Consider the following 26,357-nt stretch of genomic DNA (forward strand, 5'->3'; position numbering starts at 1 on the left):
TTACCTTTCGTCGCGGTTAGAAGCCTTCTGAACCTTGTATGTACGCAGGTCCTCCCGCTGCTTGGTCCGCTGGACGAACGAACTTGACAAATTCAGCTTATTGGCGACATCCCGGACCGAACTTCTCGGATCACGTCTAAACTGCTTAACTACGCGCTTGTGATCTTTTTCACTGACGGAGCATCCATTTTTGCCGTTCTTCACCTTTCGGTCGATGGTTAGGTTCTCGAAGTATCGTTTTAGTACTCTGCTGACCGTGGATTGGACGATTCCCAGCATCTTACCGATGTCCCGATGTGACATCTCCGGATTCACGAAATGAGTGCACAGGATTAATTCACGACGCTCTTTTTCGTTCGACGACATTTTTCCAAATTTACGAAAAATTGACAGTGAAGCAAGGCGAACGTGATCTATACACACTTATCTGATTATAAGCGAAAGCTGAAGATATAATTCCTAAAAATTAAGTTTCTACAGCGTTTTTTCCGTGATGCAATTTGATGTGACACACCCTTTATATGCAAGATGTGGGTACTTTAGTACCTGCATGCATTTTTGCGTTCCGGAATGTGTGCCGACTTCAAAAGCAGTATGAACGCTTTGGCTCGGTTATTCAAGACTGCATTGGAAGATATCCCTTCATATCTTCGGCTCACTGAACTTTAACGTATACCGTTTGATGATTAGGAAAAATGTTGATAACAGTTTTCTTCGAAAACCTCGATAAAGTCTATTGAACAATATGCATTCAACGTACATGCCAAAATCAAAACGAAATGTCTGAAGTTTATCAAATCAAGGAAATTTGCGGTTCGAGAAGTAGATATTCTTAGGAGACACTCTAACATCGGAAGGAGGATGTAAAATACATTGATCGTTTGACAATTCTTCCCTTCATATATTTTGAATGAACAAGGCCATTATAGACTTGCAACGTAGAACGTTATCTGCACAATACGTGAATTGACTCAAATGAGGATTTGTTTTGCAATTCAATTCGGAAATTGTTTCATTCAATCACTGGTTTAATCAATAATTTAATCAATACACTCAAATGATTACTAAGCCAACAGTAATCATACGTCAACCTTGGGATTATATCATAGTTATAACCAGGGTTGCCATCTATAATTTTCAAAAGTCAGGAAGAACAGGAAGAATGAAAATAAAAATATTGATTGTGTTTGGAGTCCCAGCCAGACTCCAAAGTAATTTGTCGTGTTGTCAAAGATTTAACGTTGGACCACGACGCCTATCAAATTGACTAATTCTGGATGTTTGTCCTGGATCGTTGACTTTAATTTGCCCCCAGCTGCGAGCAGTACTTATGTGAATTTATCGTTGCATGGTAGCATCAGAAGCTCATAATACAGAACTCCTTCCCAATCCCACAAAATCCCAAGGTTTTGGCTGCTCAACATTGTTATAAAAGATCCATTTTCATCACCCATGACGGGTGATTCGCTTCTAAACGGCGAAAAAAATGTTCCTTTTTTGAAAGTTTTCTGCACCGGTTTGTTGCATTTGGATGTTATTGGCTAGGTAAATATAACGGAACCTGCGTCTTTTTTATTAAGCTCTACATAATTCTAAGTGGGTAATATTTCTTTCAATGTATCCGTTCCTAGTCTATTTCTAATCTTTGTTTTATCAAGATTGAATTGAGAGAAAAGTCGTTTTAACGATGCTGGGACGGAAAAGCCAGTGTTTTGTCAGATATTTTGGCCGTTTATATTTATTCTCAAAAACTGCAGTATCACAATTGAAATGAATTTTCAGAATATCTCTGAACTCATCGTTCATGCTTTGGAAATAATATTTACTCATCAAATGAGGAAAGTATATCATTAGTGGATGAATTATTGAGTGTTTTCTAGTTTTGATGATATGTGATTCGTTTATGGAAGTATTTATTAGAATTTCATCATTCATCAATTGACTCTACTTTGAACAGACGAACAAATGTTATACAAAATCTTATCATATAGACCTGAAATTCAAAAGAGTAATTTTACACTCTGAAAACGTATTTCTTCGTCAATGATACTGCGGCTACTAGTACAAACACATCATAAAAGGGGTACTTCGATATAACGTACCTTCGTTATAATAAAATCGTTTGTTTGAGAAACCATTGGCAGCGCTGTGATAGATATACAATTCCTTTCATTGTTTCGTAAGAAGCATGCGCAGCTCAACATAATCGGAATGTCTCTTGATTTGGATTTTGACCCAGACATGACCGCGAAATGTAAGCGTTGTGTTCGCGAACAACGAAATGCAAAGCGAAAGTCATAAAAAGGGCAAGAGTCAAAGGAAAGGTAAATAAAAATAGGAAGGAACAGTATGTTCCATCTGTGCCTTTACTCAAACGATTTGAGAGACAAATCAACTCTCGGAAACCCCAAGCTGAGAACTGTAATTGACCTTGTAATGCAACACATTTCGTCATCTCCCGTAAAAGTATCCCACTATACCATCATCGAGAGAATCGAGGACACCAGGAAGTTGAAAGCCTATCTTCCGAATGAAGATTATTTATCACAGAAGCCATGTCGAACAATTCAATTCAGGTAACAAGGTTCAAGTTTTGAATTGCCAATAAAACCATTTAAAAGTTCGCTTCACATTTAAATTTATTCCACTTAATGAATACACAATATTCACACGCCTCATCCTATCTTTAGCAGCGACAATAAAAACTAATTGTGAAAACGCATAGAAAAATCTCAATGGTAGTGGTAGGTAAAGCCCCGTAGTACTTACTAAATTTTTTTCGTACATTAGGTTACACAAAAAATATTTTAAAATATCCTCTATCTTCCTCCACAAAGTATTGTTGTATTCCCAAAAGTTAAACCAACAATACTTATCCAACCCCCTACTCCTCCCTCCTTTAATGCAGAACATAACTTATAAAAAACCCTATTCTTACACATAAAGTTTAATTGAAACACTTCAAAACCTCTAAATACACCAATGATTTCTCGTTTGTTTGAGAAACACCCTAAGTCCACCAGTTGTGCGTTATTTTTTTTTTTTTAGCTTAACCTGTTATATTGATGAAGTTGTAGTCCCAAATAATATTGTTTGGGTCTAATAACCAACCAACTCATACCAAAAAATTAGAGGACCGGGTCTAAATTTTTAGAAAAACAGTTTTTTGTCGTTTTCTCGCAAGTGTGCCAAATGGACTCTCAAACAATCGATTCAATTGTTAATAAGCTGATTATTGTCTCATGTTTGAACCATAACCCATAGCCAGGACTTTTGTATGAAATTTGCATTTTTAATTACATGTTCTGAAATATGGCTTGAACACTTGTGCCGAAGCACAAAGGTGCAAGCGGTTATTTTATCTATTTACCCTCAATCAACAGTATGAAGGGAAACATCATGATAAAGGTTGACTCCACCTTCTAGTTTGTGTTTTTCATTATTATTTACTAGCTCTACTCAAACAGCATCACAATACAGGCAAACCTTTTTTTGTGCAGGGGATAGGGACCACACAAAAAAAGTCGCATAAAAAAATCGTGCAAAACTTCACCAGCAGCTTTAAAAAATCGTGTTCGGTACACATTTTGAAAAAAACTTTTTTTGTGCGGTAGATAGGGACCGCATAAGAAAAGTTTCCCCCAAGAAAATAAATCAAATCCACGCCATTCACCGTTCAATTTCCTTTTGTTTCCCTGCTTTGCGATAGGAAACATTGCCCTTTCGGTTGAGCGTGGCTGTTTTGTGCTTATAGTTGCATGTCGAAACGTGTTGCTGTTAGAAATCATGTCATGCAAAAATTTAGAAAACTTAAAGTATTTGATGAGAGGAGGGAATGATTTCAGCAGTAGATAATTGAGACGCAAATATGCTTTTTTTCGCACTGAAATGCATATAAACCATCGAAAAAAACTAAATGGACGATAACTTCGTCAAATATGCTTCTTTTCATACACCGCACAAAAAAATCCTACAAAAAAACCGCACAAGAACAGAAAATCGCATAAAAAAATTCGCACAAAAAAAACCGCACAAAAACAGGTTTTCACTGTAATGTTATATGAGCTTTGTTTCTGAGTTCTTTATTATGTTTCGATACAAAGTACAATTCGATACAACGTACAAATTTGAAAGTGAAATGTACGTTATATCGCAGTTCCCCTGTATACCCGTAAGGAAAGGAGAGCTATTATGACAATTCTCATTTCCATCCAGGAAAACTTTGGCATAGGATAATACTGATAGTTTTTATTCTGATAAAGTTCATCAGGCAATTTTTAGTGTTTGTCAGCAGATCAGGGAACGCGCCAAAAAATCTTTGAAATCCTGAAAAATCAGGAGATTGGCATCTCTGGTTATAACCCAACGTTTTTTGAAAATTCGAATCGTTGAACTAAAACTTTCAAAAAACTCTCGATAACTTCTAATTATCGAACGTTACATGATACAATCTTTATCTATTTTGGCAAAGTTTCTCAAACCCACTCAGTGATATTGCTAATGTACCTGCAATGGCAATCTGTGTCTGCACAGTGTGAGCCTGCAAGGAAAGTAAGCCGCTAATGTATGCCACTGCACAAAACACCCCCAAATTGCGGAGAGTTTGTCAATACAGTGCAGCAGCCGGCGCGCATATACAATTAACAACTCGTAAATTAGTTTTCCAACACGTTTACGGTCCGAGGCTCGGGAATTAACACAATTTCAGACTGGCACCTTAATGTTTTATGGTCCCGTAAAACTTGAGTCTCAATGGTGGCTGCATGTGCCGTTTTTTTACTGTTCCATATATCACTCGAACAAACATGTCCATCGCGCCTCGCGGTCCAGATTACCGAAGTCGCGAGCTCGTAATGGTCGTGTTGACCTTGTGCGATTAGATGTGGCGAGATGTCCTTCGCCGCATTGGTGGATGGAAACTAGTTGATCCAACCAATTCGTACAATTACCCCAACGACATTATTTTCTGTTATTCTCGTGCGCAAACTAACTTTTTTCTCAAATATGTGCCTCAAAGCTAACGGAAGTCATAATCTGAGTCGCATTCATACCTAGCACCGGAACACGCCGTCAATTCCTAGAATTTCAGCTAACTCGAAGTAAACCGGCTCCACTCGCTCTATCTCCTCTGAAAAAAAATCAAGCATTTTCAGTGCAACTCCATCGCATCGGTCGCCCTCCGTTTGGCTCGTATTTCTTTCAGTGGAATGCAGTGTCACACTCTGTAGACGTGAACCTCATTACGAAACCAGTTCGCTTTGTACAAAGTCGTGGTGTTCGTGTTTCGACTGATTGCGAGCAGAACACAACAACGAAAATTAAACGGAGTCAAGTAAATGGCCGCATGTAGGACTTGTTATTTCGACGACTATAGCAGATAAGCGCAATATCATCGCCGTGAAGTCATCTCTGCTGGCTTGGCCTTGCTTTCGGCTGCTTTTTTTCTTCGTCTTCCATTTCGCTTCTATCCTAAGCACTTCGACTTTCGAAGGGGGCCTCACCGAGTCGTACGAAATTGAAATGCGGAAACCAGTACTCTTCAGGTGGAGTTTTTTTTCCTTCGTATTAACACTGCCTCCTCGCGATCATCATCAGTGGAGACCGCGTGAAGCCGCAAACACACAAAATGGCGTGTTTGGGCATGAGTCCGATTGGGATCTTGAATTCCAAGTTGCATTTGGACGGACTTTAATTTTGCAGAGTTAAATGAATTGGCATTTTGTGCGCGTCCGAGTCGCTTCTCTCGCGCAGTGTTGTTTCTATTTATTGTTTTAACCGGTGAGTCTCTCCTCCTTTGATGCCGTGCCGCTCCGAAGCACGGTGGTATGCCTTTGGTTCAGACTACTAAAATGGCAGCCAGGTTGCTTTTTTTTTTTCAATTGAACCGGGTTGAAACGAGGAGACGGTGTTTGGCGAGCGACGAAGGTTCGACATACGATAAAAAGAACATGGAATAACCCGTAGTGCACATAGGAAATATAATCTACTTAAAAAACACACTTATTAAAATCACGACGAAAAAAATAACAAGAAGAGAAAATCAATTGCGCCGGGAACGATGAGTTGAAGCAAAACTCTCAATAGATGCCATTTTCAGTCTGTTCGAATGAAAAGTGAAAATTGTCCAGTAATTTTAATGAGGTGCAAGAGAATGGGAGGATGTCTGTCTCGACCTGCTTTACTGGTTGAAAAATTACACTTCTTTGGTGTCAACAATTCAATGTAGATAAAATTACTTGAATATCAATGAACAGAGGATTTTTTTTTTTGAATTAAACATCAAGTTGTACAGTTTTTCATACTTGCTAGAAATCAATAAATTGCATACATCAATAGCATGAGGTGTGACTTTTCAGGCGAAACTCTGAAAAATACAATGTATACTTGACTCACTGCAATTGCCAGCGAAAATCCTCACCCCATGCTACCGAGCCGCAGAATCTCGAATGATATTTACCGTAAGCCGCACTGGCCAGTATGCTGCTTCGACCGAGTATGTTTGGTATGTTCTGGAAATAGAAAGAAAATATTTATTCACTGTCGAATGTGAAACCTTAGCTCAAACCACGCTGGAAGCCTCTGCTCGTGTGAACATTCTGTTTTCAAACCGTAAGATGGCCGTCTTTCCCAAGCATCTTAATGTCGTCTGTTGAGATGACAAATGCCAGGTGTTGGTTGATCAGCTCGCACCACGATCTGGTTTTTCGTTATCTCGAGACTCAAGCAGCTACATCTCTTGAACCACTCCACGTTCACTCGCCTGTGTCTGTTTGACTGTGGCCATGTTTTCATTCCTCACAAAAACCACGACAGTCTCTCCAAGGCATGTTTATTTTCAGCGTCGCCATCGCATTGCGCCTTGTACCTCGCTGGTATGTTATATTCTGGTCGCTCGCTCTTCGCTATTCCCCTCTACCGAACATTGTTTAAGCATTATTAAATATTTTAAAATTCTCGACATGTTTTTGCTCTACGCACAGCAGCGCAGAACGGCAGACGCGCTTATGTTCCATTTGGGTCGCGGCAAGACGCAAAAGAGCACGTCAGCAGCCAAGTTGACTAGTCTTCGTCAAGGCGAAAAATAAAGGCATTGTAAGGTCATAAATTAAAGCCAGCGACATCCGTGTGTTTTTCCTCCCTAAACTCTCGACTCTCGACTCTCGATATAGGTAGTATATGTTTGTTCCACACTCACCGGGCTATCCGAGACTGGTCCCGGCTGCTACAATCATGTCTATAATGTACGTGTTCCTCGGTGAAACCAATTTCTAACCACACTGCTGTGGCCCGCTGTCAAATATGCATAATTCTAACATTTGTTCAAGAGACTTGTGGATACAAGAGCTGAATGGTAAATTCCATAAGCCAAACGTGTACCGATCGCTCAGCTGGACCACTAAATGGAAGCGAGAAATGCTGCATGCTGAGCCATTGATTGGAATATAATCCCTGAGCGAGACAACATTGTTGATCGGAACTTATTTCCAATGCAAAGTGGAAAACTGTCACGCCGAGTCAATTTTATTACCGGAGCACATTTTGTTATACTTTTTGCACTCTCCATCTGAAACGGCAAAGGAATACATATTTATATCGAAGCGTCTCCATCGCAGCCGACATCGTAATAATAACGGTATTAACAATCAATGCATCGCCATGGGCGAGCTAACGATGGAGTGACGGCGGAGAAGATGGCCCGGTGGGTCATAAAAAGCTTAATTGATTCATTAGCATCCGTTTTCCTCGCTCTATCCTCGGTTCAAGAGACGATTCCCCGTTTCCTTCGTTATTGGCTGAAATTGGACGATTTTTTTGTCGCTCCACTCTAGAACTTGCTGATTGACCATGTAATGGCGGTGTTTGAGACGGTAGCCAACTTGACTGCTACTGCGCAGGACATCGCCCCGTAACAAGGATCGGCTTCCAACGGGACAACTTTCACGCTGAACAATAGGTTCACTCACCTTCCGTATGATTAAATCACTCACTCTGAGTGATGGGTAGTGGTTATCATTGCTTTCTGCAAGAAAAGAGAACAACGGGCAATTACTAAAGGCGGCATCAAACAAGCACGAAAGAGCAAAGTTTAATATTCGTTCTGCCGAAAAATAACCGACATAAATCGCTGGGGCCTTATCAATTAACGACTGCCGCCTCGCCGATGGAGCGAATAGGTTCGCCTCTTTTTTTCATTCGCCGGCTTTACGACTCACCAAAAAATTAATGCCAACAAATTGCCCCACTTGATGTTATACTTTATTAATGTGTATTTCACTATACTATCAGTTCTACGCTACTTCCCCGAAGTGACCCCTTTTTCACGCTGTGAGAAATCTGAGAAAAACAACCGAAAGAATACGGCCTGAATTGGTTGCGGTTTAGTTTAATCGAAGGACGAAATGAAGGCGTGGTGCACTACATACAATGTCTTTATTGTGCCTCGCCGAAAAGAACACCATCATTATCAACTGAGCGGACCAATCTTCGATCTGACCGAAAAAGGAGGAGGCTCATAAAGAGCTGATAATCTATAAGTTCGTTTTTTTCTTCAAAGATTTTGTGTCCTTCTCGAAGATTTTATCCAGAAAAAAAAGTTATTTCATTTAAACTCGAGAGAGAGAGGGTCCTTTTACCTTTGTTTCGGTAATAGGAACAAGAAAAAAAAAGCTCGTGATTTTTTTCCTTTCATGGTAGATTCTAGGGTTCTTCTTCTTCTTCAATGGCACTAACGTTCCTAGAGGAACTTCGCCGTCTCAACGTAGTATTACTTGCGTCATTTTTATTAGTACTTAGTTGAGATTTCTATGCCAAATAACATGCCTTGAATGCATTCTGAGTGGCAAGCTCTAGAATACGCGTGATCACAGTGCAAGTCGGAGGAAATTTCTTTGACGAAAAATTCCCCCGACCAGAACGGGAATCGAACCCGAACACCCGGCATGTTAGTTATGACGCTAACCACTCGGCCAAGGGAGCACAAGATTCTAGGGTTCCTAACGCGAAAAAGCAAGATTATTGAACAGCACACCAATATGCGTTCGATTGTATGATTCAATGTCCATGCTCACTTGTGAGATTAACAGCTTTTCTAACGTATTTTTTTAAAAGTTGGATAATGATAAAAAATCTGCTTTTAAATGGCCTAACGCTTCTGCAGGATCGCATACGAATTTGCCACCCCCCAATATGTCCCATCCTTCCATCAAATGTAATATGTTGTGAATGACATGCATCAATGAAGGTCCGACGCGCAACCGAAAGGGCAGCATGTCCAAACATACATCAGGGAAGCAGAAGGAAATCAACCGATGAGCTATATCGGAATCTTCAAGGTTTTTACCTTATACCACATAAAAAATGTTTTCAAATCGTGTAGCGGCAACTTTATTGTTAAAGCTACTCGAAGAGTTTTGTAAAGATTTTTTTTACGGTCCCTGCCCCTCGCACACAAACAGGTTTACGTGTATTACATGTAGAGATTGTTAAGATCAAAATTTGGTTGACCCGAAAATATTAAAAAAATATTTTAATCACCCCTCATTTCATATGTTCATATAGGTCTCTGTGGGCAAAATGAGGCCTCTATTTCGAATTTGCGATATGCATCTCAGTTATCAAAATGGAGTCCAATTTTACTCGTGCACAGGGTTGCCAACTAAAATCAGGAAGAATGAAAATAAAAATCAGAGAGAAATCAGGATAGCTCATATTGGGTTGTCCGGAAATTTCGTGCCGATTTTTGGGAAAACAAAAGCAACGACAAAATTCCACTTGAACCATCATCATAGCATGAGACTTAAATGAACAATGTTTGTGAGATGAGGATTCGTTTTTGTCTTAAAAACACAAAGATAACAAAAAAAAATGAAGTAAATTTATTCTTGAATCAAAGCTTCCGGAGCACATTAGTGAAACGAATGCGTAAAACGAAATTACAAGAAATAAAATCCAACTTCAGTATGGAATACGAACATTGTGGGCCTCAATGCCCTTCAGAAGACGTTTGGGCATGTTCTCCATCAAATTCTACGGATGTTGTGCGTTAATCTTCTTCCAGGTTCCCGATAATGCTGTGATCTACGTATCCTTGTTCGTTACGCCAGTTTTGTCCACCTTATAGTCCAGAATAGTCCACAGATTTTCAAAAGGGTTCAAATTTGGGCTTTGAGCAGACCGTTTCAGACAGTCAGTCATCCACATAGACTTCAAAATACAACTTCAAATTGGAATTATTCAATGCTGTTCAATAATGGTCGATATGAACTTCCATTTGAGGGGTTAATTGAATCGTTTGTTTGAGAAACCCCATAAGTCCATTTGACGCATTTGCGAGAAACTACAAGAAAAAACAGTTTTTCTCAAAAGTTGGTCCTCCTATTCGATGGTATCAGGTTCGGCTATTACCCCCAAAACATATCATGTGAAACCACTTTTCCATCAATATAACAATTTAAGCTCAAAATATAGCGCTTTGAAGTCAATGAAGTCGAGCGTACGTGAAGATGGATCCTGGACAAAAGTTCTATAAAGCCACTGCCACTTTCCCTAGAAAGTTCAAATTCTTTTTCGCTGATAAATTCGCGAGAAAACTCCTAATCTGGCAAGGTATTTGCAACGGCGTACAAAAACACCTAGTTTTTCGTTATAAACAAGATTATGGGCTACAGGCAAACCTGTTTTTGTGCGTTCCCTTTTCGCGTGATTCCTCGTTTGTGCGGCTCTTCTAGTGCGATTTTAGTATGACATCGGGTCTTTAATCACACTAACTAATCACACAAATAATAATATTGCACTCAAACAGTCACACAAATGAGAAATCGCACAAAAAGCAACCGCACAAAAACAGGTTTTCCTGTATAACGGATTTTTCCATACATCAAAGCTCACAATAAACCTGTAAAGTTTTGGCCTGATTTGGCAAGCTGCCACTACAGCGGAGAAGTACTACAATGGTATCGAGACAACAGGGTGGTTTTCTTACAAAAGGACAGCAATCCACTAGGCTGCCCAACTTAGAAATATTGGGCGATTGTCAAACAGAAGTAGAAAAAGAATGGAAAAGTAACGTGGAATGCGAAAGAGACGAAGAGATGAAGGAACAAAATGGCCGCTCAAGCTAGCCAACAGAGTGTCCAAAAAATGATTAGTGGTATTCGAAGTAAATTTCGTGAATTCGGGAAATCGGGAAACATTTTATTTCCTTAACAGGGTTCCGAGATACATCCGTTTTTGCGTCAAGATATTTGATGACTTAAGCTGAAAATAGCCAACAAATACATATGCAAACAGACGGTAACGAATTTTGTTTCAAAATAATGAATTTCGACCGAACCGACCAAAATTTCGAACAACCAACCAACCAGACGGACGACGGTTTAATCGAATCTCATGTCCAATCGTTGCAATGGAAGTTGGCTGGAAAACCAAGACAAAAAAAATAATTCGTCTCCAAATTGGTAGCCATTATTTTATAACGAATGTGATCTGTCATTCCTTGTATATGCTATACAGATTTAAATTTTGTGATTTAGTGATAACTTTCAAGTTGAACTTCGAAAAAAACAGTTTCAACTTGCCCCGGTGTAAAAACGCCTGAAGAACGTGTATTATCGTTCATTAACACTAACCATATCTTAACCGGTCATTGAAGAAGAATGAAAAAATTGCTAACAATGTTACTACGATGGCCTGAAATTGGAAAAGGCAGCCGATGAATTAAACCAGCAGATTGTGCAGAAGTTGATGGCACCTATCAATCCCCAGGGTCAAATTTTCTTTCGATTGAAATATTAGTTTTTTTTTCTAATTTTCAAGGATTAAAAACCTATGTGTTTTGCTCCCTTTAAATTACAATAAATTCTATTCCACAGCCACATGTGTTTACCCGATTAAACACAGATCTCGTAATAGATCAACAACACATGCCCGATATCCTCTGAGCGAACCGCCAGTCCAAAGCGGGAAACCAGCTCAATCCCAGCAGCATAAGCAGACAAAAAAGACCCTCTCCCACACGTTATGGAGCAATTATTCCAACACAAACATTTGCTCTATCGATCGATGCCGCTGCCTAGCAATGCTCCAGAACGAATATTACATAGAGCATAGTGTCAATCCCTTTCCGCATGTGGTGCAGAAAAACGTCCCGCTCGTGGACTCGAAACTGTGGAAAACCATCGGAACGGTCTTAATCGGATTAGGTTTCCTCGAGTGAAAATGTTTGTTTGCCAGGCGATGACGAAATCACTCCGAGTGCGGTGCAATTCTCCGTCGAGCTCGTTGCTTCAGAAGACCGAAAGCAGAAAACAAAGATGGAAGCCGGCACGGGGTGAACGCACAGTAATCTTAATTTATTGAACGAATCTAAATGGATCCATTCTGTGTTCGCAGAGGCGAAGAGTTAATCCCATCATTCTCGGCCAGAGGCCAGAGCGCGGAGATCAGTAGGAACTGATTAATACAGCGAAAGAAATCGGATCAGAAAGAAGAACGTTCATACTCGCATTCATTTTGCTTTGTCCGGGCGAATATAAGGGGAATGCCACTTCCCAAAAGGCCGGTTTTCTGCTCCCGAGGGAAGGGTTGAAATTCACCCACAGACTGCCACCATCAACTGGCGAGAATTGATTTTTATGATCAAAATTCTACATTCCCTCCAGTGCCACTAGGCGTCTCCATCGGATGCGATGGATGTAATATTCAAATCATTGCCACTCCAGCGAGCTCGGGACAGAAATCAACTCCGGCCACGAATGTTTGGGAATTTTATTGACTTTTCAAGTGACGCATTCAAATGGTTCTAGACGATGGCATATCTGACGCGAGGGAAGAAAAATGTTATTTATGGAGCACGAAAATAAACAACAACAACATGGGCGAGAAAAGAAAACTTTCTTGTAATCAATAGTTGGAAGCGTTCCTCCTTTTACTTGTTTTTCTGCGGGGACTTGAATATGGGGAGAAAAAATGCGATTCGTCTTTCCAGACGTCGGTACTCAGCCTCGCAAGGCACACGAACGGCATCGACAGGAGATGAGTAAGGAAATTCTTCAGATTATGTGTGTTGTGCCAACGATGCTGATCTACGGCTCGTTGGATTACATAAATAAATGCCGAGGGAGGATTGTTGGTTCGGGATAACAAGGGGAAGCGGATGTATGATGTAGCAGCATCACATCTCGACTGTATCCATTGACAGTCATCCTTTTGTTGACTGGAAACAGAGCAGGAGAAGGAGACATCCCATTCTTTGTGATGGAAAAGTAAGTTGAGAAAAACGAACACAGAACACAGAAGAGCGAATGCTTTACTTTTTAGATAAATAATCTTATAGGAGAGCTCCGTTCAGCTCGAGCCAAACTCGTCAATATGGAAATGGTATTCCATTAAGGGCTTAACGAATTGTCTCCAGAACTAATGGATATTATTTTCTCAACAATCAGAATGAGAAGCAACCTATAATTTTTATCATAATTTACGACAAAAAATACGATCCGGCTTGTTTTACCGAACATCCCTCTCAGGAGCAAACAAACAATATGGCCGATACAGAGCCAGGGCATCAACAGAAACTGGTACGGCCTACCTACCTGAACGCTCCGAAAACAACATCATTAACATTCAACAGGCCTTGTCCCTGGCGTCGATCCTTGGTAGCTATCATGGAATGTCGCATATCGAATTTATGGCCGCCTGCAAAACTCGGCAGATGTGGGCCAAGCTGGACGAAAAACTGTACCATGTAATTAGGCAGCTGATGTGGGCAGAGTGAAAGCATTTTATCGTGGAACGTAATCATAAATAAGAGTGGAAATTGCTTACGTTTTGTATCTTTATTAAGCCCGATCATCGGGTCAATTATCGCATGTTCTTGGTTTTCAGCATCATTCCCACTTTCCTCACGAATAAACATGCTCTCATGAATTATCAAATTTACCGATGTGAAACGTTCAAACTTCACATTTTAACGACCGAGAAATGGAAAGATGATGCGTGGTAAAATATTGAACAAACAGTATCGTTATACTCAGAACATGTTTCGGCTGGAACACTTTGGGAATAATAATTTTCCATCCGATTTAACATAATTTCGGAACAGTGTGCGACTTGTCGCCATCTAGAGAACCAATCAATGACAGAGATGTATTGATGTAGTGATAATGAAATAGACCGTCCGAGCTATCGACATTAAATCTGGGAACAACTTTTTTTTTTGTTTCAAACCAATGTTTGAATCCATCCCTGATGTAATCGAAACGTTTGACAACTTTTCGGTCACAACATTCCATCATGCGAGAGACACCAATTGAGTATTCACCTCGCATGCCTCCATTTCGACGATGAACAAGATTCCAATAAAAAAAAAACTCCAGCAAGATTCGACAACAGCAACAAATTTCCCTCCGCATTCGAAACACAAGCCATCGATTGCAACGCCGGGATGCGCCCGACAGGAGATGACAAAAAAGTAGCTTCTGGCTGCCCATGTAGAAACGTCAAGCAGTCAAACGTATTTGTCGGCTCCGCTGGTTGACTGTAGAATGTCTCAAAGACGTGACTCCTGGCAGTTGATATTCCGTTCGAGAAGAGATAGCATTTTCTGTCTCCATTTTGGAATAGAAGCTGTTTCCATTAAAATTTCAACAAACTGATTAGTATCCCAACCCGTTCTGCTGTCGGTTCAATCTAATTAGCCACACCGATTCTAATCAATACCATAAAACCCTATTTCGAGCTAGAAGCGCACTCCAAGTGCCCGGCCGATCATCGCTGATAGACGCAGCTCCGAGGATGAAAGACAACAATATAAATTTTATGACTCGACGCTCAATGAGTAGGATACAAACTTTGTTTTGTTTTGCCTCCCGAAATCAGATTTATGATCCCACAGAATGGACTGTATTTGCGGCAGCGACGATAAGTCATCGGTTATTAAAAATTCAATCGGCTGTGAGTCCTATTGGGTTCGGCTGAACATTCTCCGCCACTTGGGCGACCAAAGATTGGCGCAGTTTATCCGTAAAAGAAATTACACTTGAAACAAGTGTTATTCGTTATGTGTTCAATATAGTATACGAAAATACGTGATTGTTGATAGATCGAATCAACGAATTCAAGAACTTCAAATAATTGTCACGCACATTATTTATTACCTATACAAAAGCGCCGATAGACGCAACCGTTTGATAACCGGCAACGGATTTTAATGTGTATTCACTCCAGACTTATTGATTTCATCAATTCGGTTCAACGTACGACAGAATATTTGGAACGTATACATGATTCCAATAAAGCCAGTTCGCTGAAATTTAATTAACAAATACTCAAGCTAACAACAAAGATTCGCGTCGGCCCGTACGTCATCGCAGCTTCAATTAACTTTTGCACAAGATCTCTTCCTCAATCCTAACGAACAGCTCGCTTCGGGCGTAAGTACAATTTTCCATTATTTTTACGACCGTCGCTCTCTTGTTAGCGATCTCCTTCGACTTCCATCAACGCGCGACCGCCGCCCGTCCGGCACACAGGATACGAACACTCCGCATCGAGCTATCTTAATTAATCAAGAATTTACATAGGCAAAAGGGAATTGAAGCCAATCTAGAACGATTCCCGGCTCACCCTCCGCTCGTATCGAGAGCGAAAACTTTTCCGCATCAAAATTTAATCTATATACACATTCACCCTCAGACGGCATCATGACCAAGATGGCTTCCTCGGAGCGCTCGGCACTCGATGAACACACGGGGAACGGAACGGAAATGATAATCTCGTTTCCCCCTGATAAAAATCATCGCCATGAAATTACAAACAAATGTTTCACCCTCCTGCTTTTCGGAGGAAAATCCCCCGAAACGCTGACTCTAGTCGTCAGCACAGCATCCGCAGGAAAACAGCCCTAAGAAAAGGTCCCTTTTCCGCAGGGGATTCTCGCTCGGCTGCTGATGCTTTTCCACTTTCCCGGAACGATCCGTTATGCGCCAATGCGCGGGTGAAGGCGAAATTCAAATCCTCCCGTTTGTTGTTCGGTTTTCGCTGAGTCTTCAGAAATAGGACCGAAACTCTGAAGCTCTCGGATGGCTCACTCTCTCGACGAATTTCAACAATGCCAGGGATAGCATGTTTTTCTTGCTTTTCTAGCGGCGCAGCGTTCATGTGGAATGTTTCATTGTTTTCTGGCGAAAAGAAGTGGTCCAATTTTCAAATTGAACCTCTCACACACCACACCGCGTCAGGAGGCTGAAACGGGTGAAACAAAGCAGCGAAGGAAACACAAATTCGTAACGGCGTCGGCAAATGGAGGAAAACAGTGTGGAGTGTCGTTTTTTTTTTTGTCGTAATTTACGAGAGCCTACGGGAAGATTTAGATGAGGTCTACTTTTTTTTTGTTGGGTTGCCTTTCTCTTCGTTTGTAAGAAATGAGATCAAGGTTGTAACGAAGACATAAATTATCACCGAAAAGATTCTGACGTTTTCTTTGTTTCGGCCATGTTTTCATAACGAATTGTTGGCCATCGAAGAATTTCGGAACGCCAATCTCATCTGAGAATAAAAGAAGTCGTTCTTCTCACAAAGAATGGCAGGAAAGAAATTGTGTCAAAATAAAAAAAAATACCAAGTGAATTTTCATTCGATTTTTATTGGATTTGCAATAATAAACCTCTAAATGATTTATAGGTTTCTAAAACAGTGTTTATAATGACCCATGTAAATCTGTTACATAACAAAGGAAGCAATGGAACTGCTCTTGTAATACAAGTAGAAGTAAGTCCATTGTGATCTCTGTTATCACTCTTATGCAAAGTGTCAGATAGCTGACTCGAAATCTTTCATGTGGTGACTTGATGAAATATTCTTAAATACGGACTTCTCTTCAATGCTCACCTTGAAGAGCGAAACCAAAATTTTCCTGCAGGATGTTGATTTCTATCGGCTGTTATTATCTCGTCGATTTTCACCAGGCTTCCCACCCCACCCCACGAAAAACACCCCCAGACCATACCTTTCGAATAAACAGAATTTTGATTCGTTTGTCCAGAAATTCGTTTTACTGAACTCTAGGAGCCTGTAATAGTACTGCTTCTTTGTTTTGCTGATAAATGAACGCTTTGGGGCAACTTTACTATTCAACTCCCGATCTACGAGACGGCGAGGGTTCGACCGAAAACTGATAGCGGGAGGGTTTCCTGGTTCTTGCGGACAGTTACCATTGGGTTCTTCTGGACTTCGCGCATGATCTTGGTTGAAAAGAGCGTGTTTTTTGGGAAGAAATATCAATAACTTTGAGAAAAGTTGAGATAATGACAAGTTCTGCATCGAAAAATGTTTGTATGTTAGTCTTCGAAAGACTTTGAGAGCTTAATACTCAAAGTCTTTCGAAGACAGTTTGCATGTGAAATTTTAAATATAAAAGTTAGAGCAAAAACACAGCTAGGATCACAGTTCATGGTGATCCTAACGTAACTTAGAAAAAAGGCGCTATATCGGTTATTTCAAGAGATAGAGAAAAACTTTGTTCTACAAATATGTTTCAAATAATTGGAGCTACAACATTGTCGAACTATGTTCCTGGACCATTGTGCAATGTTCCAATAGACTGAAAGCTTTTTTGAAAGCAAATTACCAGATTCTCAAAAATCTGTTTATATATAGGAACCCGCTTGAAATCACTCTCAATTGTCGTCTGAGAGTAAAAATTAAACACTTTGGTCGCCTACCGCACAGTGGCGCGTCTTCATAACTCGTCAAAATTGTCAAAAAAAAACGTCAATATTCCAAGCTTTAAAAAATAATAAAAATGAGATTTGATGATGCTCAAATGTGGGGTTTGAGCACTTGAATATTATAGCAAGAAAAAAAAATATTACGAAACAGCTGAGGCAATTTCTATTTTTTTTTTTTGCCTAATGGCCAGTGATTCTACACTGTGCACCGGTCTGGACGGAACCTCTAGCGAAAAACGACATATCGCTAATAATGTTTGCATTAAAAAAATGGACAAAAATTGCCAATTTTTCATGGGTTTATCTTCACACGCACTGACGAAACTACCCATGCAGCATCAATCATAGTAACCCATAAGTCAGCAGAAAAAAAATGACAGCACTATCAGTCGAACCTTAACCGTGATGGCGAAAACAGTGAAACTACTTCGTTCAAAGAACGGCACCCCGCCGCGTCGAAAACGGTCATCGTGCGGCACTTTGTGGACGCCGGATACGCCTGCATCTACAACATCTTGGGACTATTGGACAACAATCAGAGCATCGAAAGAAAGCCCGGTTCCAGACGGCCGACGACCATGAACGAAGAAGCTCTAAAGGATGCTGAAGAAGTTCCAAAGGATGCTGAAGAGGAATATCGAGGGAAAAGTGACTACATCGCTGCGTGTGCTTGGCCGGAAGGCCTATCTCACCCTGGATGGCAACGAATGGCAGAGCACTTCGTATTTTGCGTCCCCCACGAAGAAAGTGAGCTCCGAAGTGAAGTTTATTTCACACACCAAGCTCCCAAAGAAGGTGCTGCTGTGGCTGACAATCAGCGAGAAAGGGATGTCAAAGCAGCTCTTCTTTAGCTCCGGACTTGCCGTGAACGGGGAAATTTATAGTACGAAGTACCTGCTGGAAGTTGTGTCGTTCATCAAGAAATACCATATGGGCGAAGACGAGGTGCTCTGGCCGGATCTGTCGTCGGCCCTCTACTCGAAACGATCGTTAGAGGAGATGAAGCGGCTGAATATTGATGTGGTATCGAGTCCCGTCGAGAATTTCTGGGCAAACCTGAAGCGTAAGATCTACTCCAACAATTTTGTCATAAAAACTGATAAGGAATTGATGAATAAAACGAAGAAAGAACTCAAAAACATGCTACATGCATGTTTTCGTCCGTCATGGCGAATGTTCCGGTTAACTGCCGGAAGGCCAGCGTAGATTTTTTTGCAATTAAGCTTATATAATTACCTTCCATGGGAAATTTATCAAACTCAATTATCTGTCTTAGTTTTTTTAGAACCATCCGAGAAAAGTCCATTTTGTTAATGCAAATGTTAATTCGAGAGTGCTAATTGTGTCAACCGCGATGGGTCTGATAGCGAACAATACGGAATGTTTGATCACGCAATGGGATAGACAATATTACACAATATCAAAGAATTCGCATTGCTTTATTAAAGAAACAGTGCCCGTATCGAATGTTCACGAATAGTGTAATCGATCAACGTTTCCAATTAGCGTGGGGTATAATTTGCACCAGAGATTCTGTTGACTACTGCTTGCACCGAAACGGGTCATCCTGGTTTGTATAAACACGTAAACCAGCGCTAGCGAACACTTGGAGTAAATCCGTGCAGAAGCTCTTATGGGTTGGGATATATTGAAAAGACAATGCTATTTGGTATCAGCCGATTATTCTTATTAAAGAAACCAACACAGTGCGGTGAGGTCCATTCTGAGCGTTCATATCTTTTTGCCGGCTCAACGAAGTGGTATGGCAAACTATTCACAGGTCTATGAAATCATCACTTCACTCAAAAATTTAATGAAAAAAAATTGTTTACTATAAATGAATGACTTTGGAATCAAAATAATGAAATCACAAAAATCTCTGAACACTCTCTTGACTGAGTGAATCATGAATATTGGATGGGACAATTTGCTCACCGGGGCCAATTTCGTTTCTATTTTGCTACCTCGGAACGGACGAGCAAAATTGTTTACCCCAGGATTCATTCGCAGAGTATGAACGAAAGAAGCAAAGATCAGAGCTTGCACTTTTTATCCATTAATTAAGAGTTGCTCGGATGCAACTTTAAACAAATAATTATTGAGCCAACGGTGGTCCTATGTCAACCTATCGATTGTATCACGTATATATCCTACCTCTATTTGTTACATTTCTTCAAACCAAATAATCGAGAGAAATTCAGAAAAATTATGAGGTGGCTACAGTCATCCAGCTAGCAAACATCCAAAATAGTCTTTCTCAAGGCTGAGAGTTTCGGTGAAGTTTTCTGAATTATCCTTTTTTATGGCTTGAATCGAATGAATTGCTAAAGTTCAAAACCTCTATAAGTTAACACTCTCTTTTCAACTTTTAGTTTCACTATACACAGCGATCCCCGAACACCATTTGTTGAATTAATTTGAATTTTATTATTAATTGATTTTTTACAATTTTTCTGACAGAAGAGAGCTTGTGTGAATTTAGGAGGGGTTTCTGGCTAATTGGTGATTTTTTCCGATAGTGGCGTTGAGGAGCAGCACGTTTTAAGCCGGATGTGAAGAAGTTATTTTACCGCGGTGAGAGCTGTGTTCTTCAATTGAAAATTTATTCGGCTGCTGTTTCTGACACAGCTAGTTCGGATTGTTTGTTGCCGTTCTGCGAATGGGGCTGCATAGTATCATTTTGGATTATCTCTTTAGGAATGTTGTTTTTTGGTAGCGTTGGAGATATTATTTTGCTAAGAGATTCTGAGGAACCACTTTAATGTTCCACAAGTTATTTAAATTGACAACCCTTGCTGTTGTCCTACTTCTCTCCGGTTATGTTGCAGGCTTTACCCACCAGTTTTTTTTAAATACATCTCAAAACATACCCTAAACACGCTGCAAGAGATTCGAACACTTGACTCAATATCAAATAAGATAATAAATCCTCAAAACCCCATATTCTGACCCTCCAGGTTGTTTGTGAACAGCAGGTGACTGCATCAACACTTCGGTGCTTGCAAAACGAAATAAGTTCAGTATGATAACCACGAACATAAAAAACATGAAGAACTTCCAACCATGAATGATCTATATTGAGTGAACGAGTCATGAATCAGAAGCTGTCAAACCATTCGAAACAATCGTACACAACTGACAGTTGAACATTTCAAGGCGAATGTCTGTAATACAACGAGAGGATTTTTAAAGAAAAATGTCCAATTTCTAAAAATAGGGTGAAAACAACGTTGTTAACCTGAAAATAATATTGTCATAAATTTCAACAATTACTTCCAAAATATGTATGCATCTTCATTTTTGCCTCTATTATCCATTTTTGCCTATTTTGCCTATTTGCCTCTATTATCCATTTTTACACTATTCCAATTCTTTTGCAGGAAACATTGTTGAAGCAGCGACAGCATCTGAACATCAAAAACAACTATCAAAAATGATTCCAAAAACAAAGCACTGAATCGCTGAACCAGGGCCAATGAGTTCGACCTAATCACACCATGGAACGAAATTTAACAAGTTAATCGATACCCTTGTTTCCAAGAGCTTTATCCACCTTTCCGTCCGACCGAGAACATTAAAAAAGCGAAAGATCTAAATTAAACATTTTATTCAAAAACTGTCAAATAAATTCCCATTAAAAGCTGACATACGAAATCCGAGGAATTCACTTGACTTGTTCAGCGATCATCGATAGGAAATCTAATACCTACATCTTGCGCAGGCGAAAAAAGGTAGGGAAACTAGCTCCGCACACGTCCACAACTGATACACACACTCCACACAAAAAATGAAGCTTACACTACACAAAAAATGGGAGGGTATAAATGGAACGAGCGATAACAGAGTCAGACCGAAGACACCGAAAACAAAAAAAAATCTGAAACACATATGTAATTTTTTTTACTTCTTTCCATATTTAGTTTCCCTCCTCGTTGTATTTCTTCTAGACTGCAGGAAAAGGAGAAAGAAAACCAAAGTCAAGAGGCAGAAAAAATAGATAAAAAAATAAATTGAAAATGCGAAGCAACTCGCAACACCACTCCCCGGGTGATTGTGATGTGTTTGGCCCCTGCAGCCGGTAGTGGGAACGAGAAAGCGCTATACGAAGCCGGAGCAGCAGCAGCAGCAGCAGGGAAACCAGCCGCCGGAATTTGAAGCGGCTCGAAAACTCATCCGGCTGCTTGTTCATTTACATTTAAATTTATCTCGACTCAAGTGATACCGGGAGAAACACGCTCCAAGACGACGTGGTCCTCTCAGGCTGACGCAGCGCAACACTGAGATAGGGGAAGGGAAAAAAACTTCCCTCGATAAGCTTGTTCCTTTTCGTGAGAGCGACGACGAAAGCAGAAAAATAAATGAATATTCACCGGTGGATATGAAAAAGTGACCTTCGTTTCACTTTGCTTACGTCTTATTTCTGTTTAATTAATGCACCTGCAGAAAGCTGTCCGACAAGGGAGAAAAAATGGTCAAACCAGTCGCTTGATGATTCCATTATCTAAATGAATTTCCTCCATGTTGTCTGAAGGGGCATACGCTTACAGTGCAACCAATCCATGATGGGTATTGAATTCATGTAATTCATAGTACTTTTTTATGTCTTGTCTTATATGACTCAGAAGAACTGAAAGCCGTTATTCGTTATTCTATTCCAATACTACATGAGTCAACTAAACCACCGATGGGTCGAGTTGTGGATAAGCTAACTTTTAGGCCAGGAGACAAGAGCTGCCAATCAAGAGCGAACTATTAAAAGCAATCAAACAGTTTCAAGTACATCCGCAGCTCGACTCGACCTAATCCAACGTGCAAACCTCATGACACACTTCAAGCTGAACAAACCTGGGTTCGCCATCTTTTTGCGACCACCATTGCTTTGCGCGCAAAAAGAACCGCTTTCATCTCACAACACGGTCGAGAAGAAATCAGACATCTGTATACCTACATTTTATCCCCAAAACATGCAAATTGCTAATCAAGAAAGATGAACGGAGACAAATGCTTCTTTTATGGCTTAATAATTGACATCCATATTAATTGAAAACTTAATTTTTCAGCCGTACACTTTTTTCGAATGGCTGCTACTGGCACCAATGGACCTCGTCGACATCTTAGAACAAAGGCGCCGCCAGCGTTTAACAATCGGCTGTAGACTTCCGAAGGAGCAGCAATAATACGAATGATTTACGATCCACCTAGTTAAAATGTCAACTGATATCTTCCTTAATACTTTCGATCCTATACTGAATGACCGCAGTCCAAGGCTCAAATGAAGTCAAAGGAAATGTCCAAATTGATAGAAGAAAACTTGCAGCAAAGTAAAAATAAGTCTCGGATGAAATCGCTTTGATAATTTTCTCCTCCACGAATACCGTTTGCGTCTATTTTATGGTCTTAATTGATTTCAGTTGTGTTCTTCGAGAAAACCAGAATATCAACTTATACTGGTAGAACAACTCTCTCAATGTATAATTCATCACCGCAGCTTATTTTTTTCAAACTCGGTCACCAACAGCTCTAACGACGATAATTGTCGTCTCAATAAAACCAATAAATTTGCCCTAATAAGCTCTTAATTATCGTCAACTCTCCCCGGTAGTACTTTATGATAATTTCCCATAATTTTTACAACCATTCATGTTGTAATAAAATTGAATCAACCAAAAATTGATAATCACACACGCTCCCGCCGCCACCTATCGACCCCTCGTAAACGGCTTCTTTTACGATGGTTTCAAAAAGTTTATGGTTTGTTTGGCTGACGCTTTTTTTATGTGACTGTATGCGATCTAACACCTCACGTAACCACGCACACCCTACGAGTCCAAGTCCAAGCTGCCATGACCGGGAAAGTGATGAGAACTCGGACAGGAAAAAAGGAAAATCTTGGTCTGAGCTCTCCTTTTCCCACCGCGAGCACTTCAACCTCCGCTTCTTGCTGTTTAGGCCGAAACATTTTGTAAAACAATAAAAATTATGAGCTTTTATGTGCATGTCGCCTTTGCCAAACCATACGCTTTTCTTGGTCGCGATTTCACTCTCACTCACACCCCGGGACCACAGCTCGTAATCATAAAAATTTCATTGTTGATTCTCATACGGTCGTTTATAGAGCTCCCAACGATTGTCCAAGCTGTTGTCTATCCTCGAGGGCCCTAACTCCGACCGCGATAGCAGCGATGTAGATAATTATCAACAAATTAGAAAAATGGACGATGAAATGTTTACTACAATTAGGTTACTCAACGATGGTTCAAAAATGCCTGTGCTCTCACCTTACACCCATAAACACATGAGATAAATGCAATTCATTTCGCTTCTTCAAATTTGTTGTAAGAACCAGTAGAAGTGGCCATAAAAATCAATTTTATATTGTCGCCCAACCACGGGAGCATAATGGACAGCAGTTTTGTTTTCTTTGCCACTTCTCCACGGATGTGATTGATCTGTAGAGGTTATGTCTGGCAATTTACTTGCCACCGGTTGTTATTTTTATAGGCAAAACTTTATTGATTTTTAACTCGTCACTTTTACGGGTCGTAATGTCGATTTACTACGACGAGGGGTTGATTGCCAAAATTTGTTTCCCTCGGTCAGGTTAGTGTGCTGAATTGACACATAACCTGTGGCTATGGCTAATCATCGCATTGTTAAACGATAATTTAACGCCGCATCAATTGAAAGATTTGACGACTTATGCGCACAGTAAATAAAACAGGTAGACAACTCTATTCTTTGTTATTCATTTTGACGCGACATGCGCTTAGAACTTTGCCTTCGTCGACTACTAGTGCCATCTGGTTGAAAAGAATGCAAGCGACTCTCATTTGAAGCTATTTTTACTCTTTCATTCCCCATCATCCGGAAGCTTGACAAACGATGGAAAAGCTCATTTACACTGCGAAGTATCAGATCTCTTTCAGTATCGGAGAAAACCAGATGGCACTGTTCGATCATCAGAGGTGAAAATAGAGGATGAAAATTTCTCGGCTAATATGAGAAAAATGGTGAATCTCGAAATGTGTTAACTTGATATTGACTTTATTTTCTATAGTAAAATAGTATTGTCATATCACTCGTGCGTTCTTAAATGTTAAAATAAATAATGATGTCCATCCTCAGAAAATGTACTTCATCGAGTTTTTCACACAAACTATTACCATCCTGTGCGGTTACTTTTGATACTGCTACTTTGGACACTTTAGTTCCAATGTTTTTTTAACAGAAATACTCTTTGAATTTATATACAGGGCGGACTCGATTATATGCAGTCACTATATATAATCGAATCATGTACATGATCGAGTCAGTTTTTTTTCAAATTTGTTTTTTTACACATTTTTTTTTGTTATCAATTTTTATTATTAATAATTTATTGATTCATCCCCCTAAAGTAATAAAATAACTTTCTCATATAAAAAAATCAGAATTCTTCCATGAGGCAAATGTTCGAATTTCAACAATGACAAAGTTATTGAACTTTTTCTCTATTCCGGGCTCTGTTTGCCTTGACCTGGCTCTAATTCAAAAATTACGCTACGCTACGTAGCACAATTCTGTTGCTTCCATTTGAAAGATGAGAAAATGACACAGTTGTGAAACTTCCAAATTAGTGGAATTAACATTTTAGAAGTGAAAAAAATGGTAGGTTATATCTATGATATGTCCGCAGGGTTGAAGTGGGACTACCATTGGCTAAGTATTCATTTGTTTGTATTGATCAAATTATTGATCGAATGAAACATTTTTCGAATTCAACAATTGAATTCAACATATTAGCTGTATAAGAAAATAATTCGAACAAACACCATGTAATGTAAGGCACCTTGGCTTTGATAGGCTGTGTTAGGGAACACATGTCGGTGGGAACAAAAGTTCCCCCAACTTGCATGAATTTACAATGTCAATTTCATCTTGGATTTGATGGCTGCGTTGGGGAAACCGTAAATCGGGTCAATCAAAACGGGACAGTTAGGGCGTTTAGATAGCGCTTGACATTTTACAGTTATTCAATTGCTTATCTGATGAAACATAACATTTTATTCATTGTGATAGATGCATAGAAATATTTCCTATCAATTGATGCAACCTTCCTTCCGATCTAGTAAGAAATGTTCGAGTTATAAGCATTCGAAATCTTTAATTTTTTCCTGTATGTTTTGTGTTTAGGTTTTCTTTTTCCCCACCCAAAAATGATTTTTTTCAAAAAATCCTAACTTTTGAACTACTGGGCCAATTCAGATGATCGAAATATAGGGTTGGGGAAAAAGAAATGTCGTATTTCTGATCGAAATTTGACGCTTTATTTAACATACTTAAAATTATCCAATCTAAGTCAAATATGCGCCGTTTTATTCGCAAACTTGTTGCCATTTAGAAGGCAACATTATTATCCCCCCTTATAAAACCCTTCTCCTTATTTGCAAAAACTTTTTTTTTTCGCAAGCCTCTTTTGAGGCCAACTTAGTATCACCAAGAGCGTTTTGCATGGACCGGGATAGATGATAATCAATTGGAGCCAGGTCCGGACTATACGGTGGGTGCAATAGGACATCCCATCCAAGCTCCCGTAGCTTCTGGCGGGTCATCAAAGATGTGTGAGGCCGAGCTTTGTCCTGGTGGAAAACAACA

The 26,357-nt window shown here is 39.9% G+C and overlaps 1 protein-coding gene across 2 annotated transcripts in view; it reads right to left on the reverse strand.

Moving 5' to 3' along the window:
• The window catches only part of LOC129763475 (homeobox protein abdominal-B), a 66,813-nt gene that overhangs the window by 22,835 nt on the left and 17,621 nt on the right, over nucleotides 1–26,357 (reverse strand). For both annotated transcript variants that reach the window (XM_055762574.1, XM_055762573.1), the window contains exons 2-3: nucleotides 7,965–8,020; nucleotides 6,458–6,509 (exon numbers count right to left, since the gene is read on the reverse strand). In XM_055762574.1, the coding sequence (XP_055618549.1) occupies nucleotides 6,458–6,509; nucleotides 7,965–8,020 (108 nt within the window). The remainder of the gene's footprint in view (nucleotides 1–6,457; nucleotides 6,510–7,964; nucleotides 8,021–26,357) is intronic.

Source organism: Toxorhynchites rutilus, chromosome 1 (assembly GCF_029784135.1).
Source record: "Toxorhynchites rutilus septentrionalis strain SRP chromosome 1, ASM2978413v1, whole genome shotgun sequence".
NCBI lineage: Eukaryota > Metazoa > Arthropoda > Insecta > Diptera > Culicidae > Toxorhynchites > Toxorhynchites rutilus.